Genomic DNA, 9,180 nt, shown 5'->3' on the forward strand with positions numbered 1-9,180 from the left:
CAGGTTCTGAGGCCAGGCTGTCAACATTCTTCGGTGGCTGCTTCCCGCTGTGTGACAGCCTTGCTCCTCCTTCCCGTCTATATCTACATGTGATCATCTCTGTCGTGAAAACTTTGGAAACTCCTCCCTTGGCTCTCCTCCTTGTACCTTTATGTGATTTCTCTCTACCACCCCCTCTACTTTCTCTGTCCTTGGTCCCCATGATACCCTGCCCGAGCTTCCCTCTGCTCTCCTTCTGTTCCTCTGGTGGTTCTTTTGTACTGTCCTTGGTGCTTCCTTCCTCTAGCCTGGATGTTGGGGTTTCTCAGACTTATTCCTAGTCCCTCTTCTCAGACTCCATCCTCTCCCTGGGCCATGCTCATTGCTCCTGATTTGTATCTGCAGAGCAGGCCTCTCTTCCAAGTTCCAGATACACACACGTTGAACTTCCGTCTTATCTTCCCTGCTTATCCCCTAGGCCTGCAAACTCAGATATCTGTCTAAATATGAACTTTTTGTCTCCTCGTCACAGTAAATGGCACCACCATAAGCTCTGTGGGCAACTTCTCCCTGTTCCTTTCTGCCATCCAGCAACCTCTCAGCCCTGTGGCCCCTGTCACCTTCATGTCACTCGAGTCCTCTGCCTCTGTCCATGCCCATGTTGACCCCATAGCTGGAAGCACTGCCAGCTCCTCTCCTGTAGTGACACCCACGGCAGCTTCCGCTCTGCAGCTGGAGCTCTTTCTAAAGCAGAACTCAAATCATTGCACTCCTCTGCTTAAGCCCCACAGGAACTCTCCTCTGCTCCCAGAATAAAAGCTGAAGTCTTTATCTTGACCAGCAAGGCCCTGCCCCTGGGGGCTCCAAGTGCCAACCTGTGGCTTTGTTGACTGTGATGCAGTCCTTTGGCCCGTGGCTGCCTCTGTCTCAGGAAGCCATCCACAATGAGCTCGGATCAGGTCAGGGCTGTCTGTCCCATGTCCCCACAGTACACCGCCCTTCTCCTTTGCCAGCACTGATGAGTGGGCTTGTGGCTAACTCTCCGTGTTTGTTTTCCTGACCAGACCAGAAGCTGCCCCTGAGTGCTGGGTCCGCTTGCCTCATTCACACTTTCATAAAACCACAGGTTGGGGTCAGCTGGGGGCCTGCAGTCAGGGTGTGGATTGGGTGCCTCTGGAGTTGCAATAATTTTCACCGTGTGAAAGGAGCTAAGGATAGTGGTGGTGGTGAGGGTTTGGTCTATGGCTACGGTTGTATCTGTGCCATGGGGAGGTTGTCAAACCACAGAGAAACTTTTAAACCAGCTGGACAGGAAGGTCCCTCCCCCAGGGCACAGGCCTTGTCTTTTGAAAGGACAAAGGAGTGCTGCCCTCAGTGCTCCGCAGCGGGAAGGGCTGGGGTGGCCTGGCTGAGAGAATGACCCTGAGCTCCCTGCCAGGCCCTGCAGCTATGGTAAAGGAGGAGGGGACGCCCATGATGAAGAGGAGCTGTATTTCCACTGTGAGTTGGCTGGGCCTGGCTGGGGAGGGGCGGGCTCCACCTTGCCTCACTCCTCAGCCCTCTGCCTTGCTCCACTGCATGAGCCCGCTTGTCCACCCCAGTGGTGGAGGCCCCGTTCCTTAGGTTTATCTCTTTCTCTCCCAGTCAAAGTCCCAACACGTCGCACATTCCTGGACCCCCAGAGCTGTGGGGACCCACTGCAGGCTGTGCATCTGTTCGCCAAGGAACTGGATGCGAAAAGCGTCACGCTGGAGAGGAGGCTTGGAGCAGGCAAGCTGGGCGCCCAGGAAGACTTGTCCCCATCTGGAAGCCCCACCCACTCTACAGGCCCCGCCCCTACTCTGTCCACACCGCTATCCTGAAGCCCACCTCCACCCAAGTCCCTGCTCGTGTCTGGAAACCCTGCCTCCACACCAAGCCCACCCTCCACCCAGAAAGTCCCTGGCTTGCCTGATTATAGGGAAGAGGATGGCAGAGGGGTCTGTGACCCTCTCCTGGTCCTCAAGGTCAGACCTCTGCACACTACCACTGGCAGTTTAGTCCCAGGCCTTTATGGGGCCGTGGAGAGGGGCCTTTGCAAACTTGGGGGCCAGACATAACTGAGTTCTAGTCCTGGCTCTCCCACTGACCCGCTGCATGATCAGGGGAATGGCCCTCTTTTGCTCAGAGCCTCAGTTTCTCATCTGTGAAATGGGCATGATATCTGCCTTCTGGGGGCTAATGTGAGGACCTCCCAGCACTCCTCACAGGGCCTGGCTGTCAGCTCTTGCTCTCTAAGCACCAGTCTCCTGCTAGCCTTTCTTCCTGACTACAAATCCTCAACCTTCTGTGCTCAGAGACGGCAGCTGCTTTCACTGGGAACCTGACATTATCCCCTGACACTGTCTCCAGACAGAAGCCAGAAAGGAGCGGGTTGGAAGAATAGATGTCATTGTCATCCGTCCTGGATCACATGGGGTTTGATGGCCATTGGCACGCTGGCATGTGCTCCATCCTTTCTTTAAGACTTGGAAACCTCCCCCCACTGAGGAAGGCAGGGAGGAATCCCCATTTCACAGAGGAGACTGGCCAAGAAAAGGAACGAGATGGAATTCTAGGTCACACTGCTGGTGCTTAGTTTACCAGGATTTAAACTGGAAACAGTCCATGATCTGGAGTCACTTTTTTTTTTTTTTTTTGAGACCAAGTCTTGCTCTGTCAACCAGTCTGAAGTGCAATGGCACAATCTCAGCTCACTGCAACCTCCACCTCCTGGGTTCAAGTGATTTTCCTGCCTTAGCTTCTCAAGTAGCTGGGATTGCAGGCATGCGCCACCATGCCTGGTTACTTTTTGTATTTTCAGTAGAGACAGGGTTTCGCTATGTTGGCCAGGCTGGTCAGAGTCACTTTCTCCTTGGCTCAGCCTGTTCAGCTCAGCCAGGGCAGTGGCCTCTGGCAGTATCTGATGTGCTGTTTCCCCACAGGGCGGTTTGGGGAGCTGTGCTGTGGCTGCCTGCAGCTCCCCGGTCGCCAGGAGCTGCCCGTAGCCGTGCACACGCTGAGGGACAGCGCCTCCGACTCACAGAGGCTCAGCTTCCTGGCCGAGGCCCTCACTCTGGGCCAGTTTGACCATAGCCACATCGTGCGGCTGAAGGGTGTTGTCACCCGAGGTAGGGCCCGGTGCTCACTTGCTGCTGCCCAGCCCACGAGTATGGTGGGTGGAAATGATGGGGTGGGAGTTTGGGGTGCCCCTGCCCCTCCAGGTCCTTCCCTCATCTATGGGAGGTAGCTTCAGCCAGGGACCTCAGCTTTCACTGACTCAGGGTAGCCCTTCTCCTAGAGTGGCCACTCTGGCTCAGAATGACCTTTCTTTTTTTTTTTTTCTTTATTATTATTATTTTTTTGAGACAGTGTGTTGCTCTGTCGCCCAGGCTGGAGTGCAGTGGCGTGATCTTGGCTCACTGCAAGCTCTGCCTCCCGGGTTCACACCATTCTCCTGCCTCGGCCTCCCGAGTAGCTGGGACTACAGGCGCCCACCACCACGCCCGGCTAATTTTTTTTTTTTTTTTTTTTTTTTTTATTTTTAGTAGAGATGGGTTTTCACCGTGTTAGCCAGGATGGTCTCGATCTCCTGACCTTGTGATCCACCAGCCTCGGCCTCCCAAAGTGCTGGGATTACAGGCGTGAGCCACCACGCCCAGCCAGAATGACCTTTCTGACCTTTCAGTGATATTCTGACCCCCTAGAATATCACTCCTAGAAAGACTGATCTTTCTTAGCAAGCTTGTTGCAGCTCATGACCTTGGCCTTTGTCCACCTAAGATGTCTCCTCTTTTGTTCCTTGTCATAATGGACCCTGGGCTGGGCAGGAGGATGGTGAGATTAGGGAGCTTGGTGCTGGTTCTGGCTCTCGAGGCCCGGTCTGGGGCACTGGGGGGGAAACTTGTGTGTGCGCGGGGTGGAGTAGGCAACTTAGCATGTGTGTTCCCGTCCTTGGGCACAGGAAGCACCTTGATGATTGTCACCGAGTACATGAACCATGGGGCCCTGGACGGCTTCCTCAGGGTGAGTGGCCCTGGGGCTGCCAATGACCACTTTATTCTGTAAAGCGGGCAGGGGTCCCTCACTTTTCTCTTTGGTGGGGCTTGGAATTGGCATCATCCCCACTGGCCAGGCTGACCTGTGGTCACAGGGTGAACTAAAGCCTGGTGAGAGCTAGGTGACTGCCCTGGCGTCACACAACACCAGGGGATCCAAGCCCACAGCCCTGGCCTCAGTCTCCTCCCTCCACAGCGGCACGAGGGGCAGCTGGTGGCTGGGCAACTGATGGGGTTGCTGCCTGGGCTGGCATCAGCCATGAAGTATCTGTCAGAGATGGGCTACGTTCACCGGGGCCTAGCAGCTCGCCGTGTGCTGGTCAGCAGCGACCTTGTCTGCAAGATCTCTGGCTTCGGGCGGGGCCCCCGGGACCGAGCAGAGGCTGTCTACACCACTATGGTGAGGGTGCCCCCAGCCAAGCCTGCCTGCACCTTCTGATTCCCGCCAAGCTGCGCTGGAACTCCTAGCTCCCCACTTCCACTCCCTTCCCTGCCCCTCCACCCAGCTGGTCTTGGCATAAATGCGAGTGGACCCCACCTTGAGGTCAGCTTTTGTATCTTTCCCAGATATGAAGCTGGAGTTGGGGGTTGCTTGGGAGGATGACACTCAGGGCGGGATCTAGGGCTCAGTGGCTGGGGAAACCTGTGTGTCACCCAGTTCCTCCTTGCCCCCGACCTGCCTGCTCCCACAGAGTGGCCGGAGCCCGGCGCTGTGGGCCGCCCCTGAGATGCTTCAGTTTGGCCACTTCAGCTCCGCCAGTGATGTGTGGAGCTTTGGCATCGTCATGTGGGAGGTGATGGCCTTTGGGGAGCGGCCTTACTGGGACATGTCTGGCCAAGACGTGAGTAACTGCTGACTCCAGCTCCATGCCTTCTGACCCTCTCACCTCAGGCCCCAGCTCCCTGACCTCTGGCCATTGGCCCTCAGCCTTCCAGCCCCAGGCCCGTCTTCTCCGTCTGCTTGCTTCTGGTTCTGCCTGGCCACTGCCTGAGTCTTCCTTGTGGTGTGTGTGTGTGTGTGTGTGTGTGCGCGCGCGCGCACGTGCACGTGCCTGTGTGTGTGCATGCGTGTTTTTCTGCGCGCGTGTGTGTGTCTGCGTGTGTCTGTGCATGTGTGTGTGCGCGCACTGAGTCCTGGGGAAACCCAGAGCCTCCTCTCTGCTCCCCATCCCCGTCGCCCAGGTGATCAAGGCTGTGGAGGATGGCTTCCGGTTGCCACCTCCCAGGAACTGTCCTACCCCACTGCACCGACTAATGCTCGACTGCTGGCAGAAGGACCCAGGTGAGCGGCCCAGGTTCTCCCAGATCCACAGCATCCTGAGCAAGATGGTGCAGGACCCAGAGCCCCCCAAGTGTGCCCCGACTACCTGTCCCAGGTATGTTCCCACATGGGACAGCCAGCCTCTCACCTGTCCATGGAGGGTCTTCCTGCATGTCTCAAGTGCAAACCCACCACCTCTACCCCTCAACCTGTCCAGGAGCGATTGCTCACTCCATTGCCCCAGAGGGCTGTAGCCCTCCCACCTGCCCAGGCCCACCTCACTGCACATCCTCCCGGTCAATTCCACATCTCCTGGATTTTGCCTGCATCCCTGAGTACAATGACCTCTGACTGGAGAAATAGATGTGGTATAGCCCTAACACATTTGTAGTTCCAGTGAATCAAATATGTGAAATTAATATTCGTTGTTCCAAATATGAGTCACCAACCAGTCCTAGGCATGTCCTACCCCAGACTGTTCCGGATACTCCAATACCTTTAGCTGGCTCTGCCTCCACCTGCCTGAAGAACCTGAAGCCCTCGCCTCTTCAGGAAAGCACGGTGCTCATGTGAGCTGGGTCCAGCCCCAGGGCCCCGTTACCCTCGCCTTCTCCTGTTCATCCTCAGCTGGCCTCTCCCCGGGAGACCACCAGGTTTGGGCCCAGATCCCAGCTGTTGATTGAGCACAGCTCCTCTGACCCGCAGGCCTCCCACCCCACTAGCGGACCGTGCCTTCTCCACCTTCCCCTCCTTTGGCTCTGTGGGTGCGTGGCTGGAGGCCCTGGACCTGTGCCGCTACAAGGACAGCTTCGCAGCTGCAGGCTATGGGAGCCTGGAGGCCGTGGCCGAGATGACTGCCCAGTGAGTCCAAGGCACCAAGGTCAAGGCTGGGGCTAGGGGATACCAGGGGCCCTGCCCCTGCCTATATTGGGAAGTCCCAACCTGTCCAGAGAAGTGGAGGGAGAGTGGAGGGCCTTCATGGGAGGAGCAAAGTTGGGGTCAAGCCAGCTGACTGTGACCAGCCTTTGTTTCAGGGACCTGGTGAGCCTAGGCATCTCTTCAGCTGAACATCAAGAGGCCCTCCTCAGCGGGATCAGCGCCCTGCAGGCACGAGTGCTCCAGCTGCAGGGCCAAGGGGTACAGGTGTGAGTGGACCCCATTCTTCAAGGCAGGACTCCGGTGGGGGTCCAGACCCCCAGCCCTGCCCAAGGACCGTGGCAAGCTATGCTCCAGCAGTGTGGGAGGGAGCACTCTCTTCCTCCACTTGGGCCCAGATCTGGTTTGGGGCCCCAGCTTCCCCGCTTTCACTGCCTGCCCCTCCCATTTTCACCAGTCTGAACACCTTCGCTAACTCAGTGCCCCTGAAAAGAGGTTCAAGTCCCTAGAGAGGACCCCTGAGATAACAGCAGGAGGAAATTCGGGGTCTCAGAGAAGAGCTGGGGCAGGGATTGGAGGGAAGACAGTGGGTTGAGATTGCCCTAGCTCATGCCCTACTGCCATTCTTACCCACTGCGGGCTGGGGCCTACCCCGTGGGGTGTTCCCTTTTCCCACAGACCCATTGACCAGTCAGACAGCATGGGTCCCAGGAGGCTCTTGTTCTACCTGGCAGTGACTGCAGCTGCCTGGTGGCTCAGGCCTCAGGGGCTGTGCCAGAGACGCATCGTCCTCAGCTCCCTGTGCCTTGGCAGGGGCTGACTGGACACTGGCCAAGGCCCAGGCAGGCAAAGATGGTGCTGAGCTCAGGGGCTGACGCCCAAGAGCCCTAGACTCAGGAGCTGGTTTCTGTGTCCCCCTGCCTTGGGCTGACAGTTCAGGGTGAGGCCAAGAATCCTGACCAGGCTGGGTCATGCGAGGCCCTGGTGCTCCCTGGGGCCCCACGAGGCCCTCGTGTGCATTCCTTTATGAACTCAGTGGCCAGGACCTCTGGGAAAAGTAAAAAGGGCCATGTTATCTCCCCAGGGACCCAAGAGCTTTTCTCTCCAGCCTTGGGGAGGGTGAAGAGGAGACTCAGAGACGGGTCCTTTCTCTCAAACAGGCTGGTCTCACCCCCCAGTGTACAGATGGGGAAACTGAGGCCAAGTGAGGCGTCAGGGTCAGAGCTGGGGTCAGAACCCAATTCAGAGATGAGGCTGGCTCTGGAGAGAGAGTCCTTGGTCCTGCCCTATGGTACCTCACTTCCCTGTACAGCCCGTGGGGACTCTAGAGGTGACCCCCTCCAGCCAGCTCCGTGCCTTGGGCACTAGCCAGCCTTCCATGGAGCCCCTCCCTGCTCTGACTTCATGGAGCCCTGGCAGCAGTGGTTGTGCTGAGCCCACCATGGAGTTGCTTATCCACAAGGGCCCCCGGGAATGGTGGGGCCCAGGATGCCAGGGATTTTGTAGGATAGCAGGAAGGCAGCTGGATCTTGGCAGGGCCACAGAGGCTGAGTTTGTTCAGGCCACCCCTGACACTTGTCTGCTGTGCTTGGCTGTGTGTGGGTGGGGTGGGATGGGGCGGGAAGGAGAAGGGGTAGAGAAAAGAGATGAAAAAGACACACAGCCTGCCCTTGGGGGGCTCAGACTAGACCAGGAGAAGAGCTCAGGTACCAAGAAGTAATTCCGGGGCACCATCCACCAGTGCCCAGGGCCCCCCAGGAGCCCTCTGGGTCAGTGGGTGGGTGGGCTGGAGGGGGAGATAGCCACTCTCTTGAAGTGTGAAGTTGAGATGTAAGTTGAACAGGGCCTTGCAGGTGGGAAAGGGAAGGTTCTTTCCTTGGGGTGAGTGGAGTGTTCAGCAGGCAAGATGACAGGCCTCAGACAAGAAGAGTCCATGCAGAGAGGCTAGCATGAGAAAGAGCCCAGAGGCGGAAGGTGCAGTGCATCTTTGCAGAGCACCCCGAGGTGGGGGACAGTGACTCACAGCGGTGCCTTTGGCCTCACCCTGCCAGCAGCAGCTCCTCTGCTCTTGGAATATCCTCCAGCCCCCTGCCTCCCCGTCTCCTGAGCACCTGCCCCAGCTCAGTGACTCTGGGGGTACTGGGGAGACCAAGATGTTGCTACCACCTTTGTCAGGGTTGGGGGAGCCCCCGGCCAGGTGCCCTCCAGGATCCGCCTTCCCCACCCCTCCTGGGAAGCCTGGACCAGCATCCCTTCTTGGGTGGATGGAGCCTCATCCCCATCTCCAGCTACATCAGTCATTCTCTGCAGGGAAAAGTCTCCTCCCGCTACCCCAGCTGTTCCTGCAGAAGGGCCCCTGGCTGTGTTGGCAGGACTTCGGTGTCCAGGGTAGATCTCCCCTCCACTGAGGAGTGAGGTCCCAGAATCCTGATGGGTCCCAGGCCTCAGCCCTGCACAGGCGTGATGCGGGGCGATGGCTCTCTGGGAACCCTCTACAGATCTATTTTTATATGGAACTTGTTCACTGGACAGAGGTGGCCTGCAAGCCCCCATTACCCTGGTCTGAGCTCACCCTGGGAGGGAGGGGGCCAGTCGGAGGGGGTTCCTTCTGGACATGTTTTTATATTTCCTGGGTTCTCTATGCAGGATAATAAAAACTTGTCTGTGATAGGGTGCCTCTTTGAGTGACAGTTTCTTGATCATTGTATAGCTGGTGTGGAAGGGTTTCTGCCCACTTCCTCGGGGACAGGGATGTCCAGAGTGTGCATCTGAGATGTCTTTGCATAGAGGTGAGTCCAACACTGCTCCTGCCATGAAAGATGTCCCAGGATCCATGGCAGGACGGTGTGACCCAGGGTACTGAGGGGAACTGGGTGCCCTGAGTATGTAGAGAAGTCTGTCACCCAGTCTCAGAAGCAGTAGAACAAGGGAGGTGTCCCAGACACGGTGGGGTCCTTTGCTGGGATAGACAGTACCAGGGAGGGCAGA

The 9,180-nt window shown here is 57.5% G+C and overlaps 1 protein-coding gene across 1 annotated transcript in view; it reads left to right on the top strand.

Annotated features, from left to right (window-relative positions):
• Window positions 1-8,864, top strand: part of EPHA10 (EPH receptor A10) — a 50,170-nt gene extending 41,306 nt beyond the window's left edge. Inside the window, exons 9-17 of the mRNA XM_033227055.1 lie at window positions 1,418-1,479; window positions 1,624-1,749; window positions 2,943-3,128; window positions 3,962-4,023; window positions 4,252-4,455; window positions 4,748-4,897; window positions 5,238-5,431; window positions 6,022-6,177; window positions 6,351-8,864. Of these exons, the coding sequence (XP_033082946.1) occupies window positions 1,418-1,479; window positions 1,624-1,749; window positions 2,943-3,128; window positions 3,962-4,023; window positions 4,252-4,455; window positions 4,748-4,897; window positions 5,238-5,431; window positions 6,022-6,177; window positions 6,351-6,465 (1,255 nt within the window). The 3' untranslated portion in view covers window positions 6,466-8,864. The remainder of the gene's footprint in view (window positions 1-1,417; window positions 1,480-1,623; window positions 1,750-2,942; window positions 3,129-3,961; window positions 4,024-4,251; window positions 4,456-4,747; window positions 4,898-5,237; window positions 5,432-6,021; window positions 6,178-6,350) is intronic.
• The last annotated feature ends 316 nt before the right edge of the window (window positions 8,865-9,180 follow it).

This window comes from Trachypithecus francoisi, unplaced genomic scaffold (assembly GCF_009764315.1).
Source record: "Trachypithecus francoisi isolate TF-2019V2 unplaced genomic scaffold, Tfra_2.0 Lachesis_group12, whole genome shotgun sequence".
In the NCBI taxonomy this organism is placed as follows: domain Eukaryota; kingdom Metazoa; phylum Chordata; class Mammalia; order Primates; family Cercopithecidae; genus Trachypithecus; species Trachypithecus francoisi.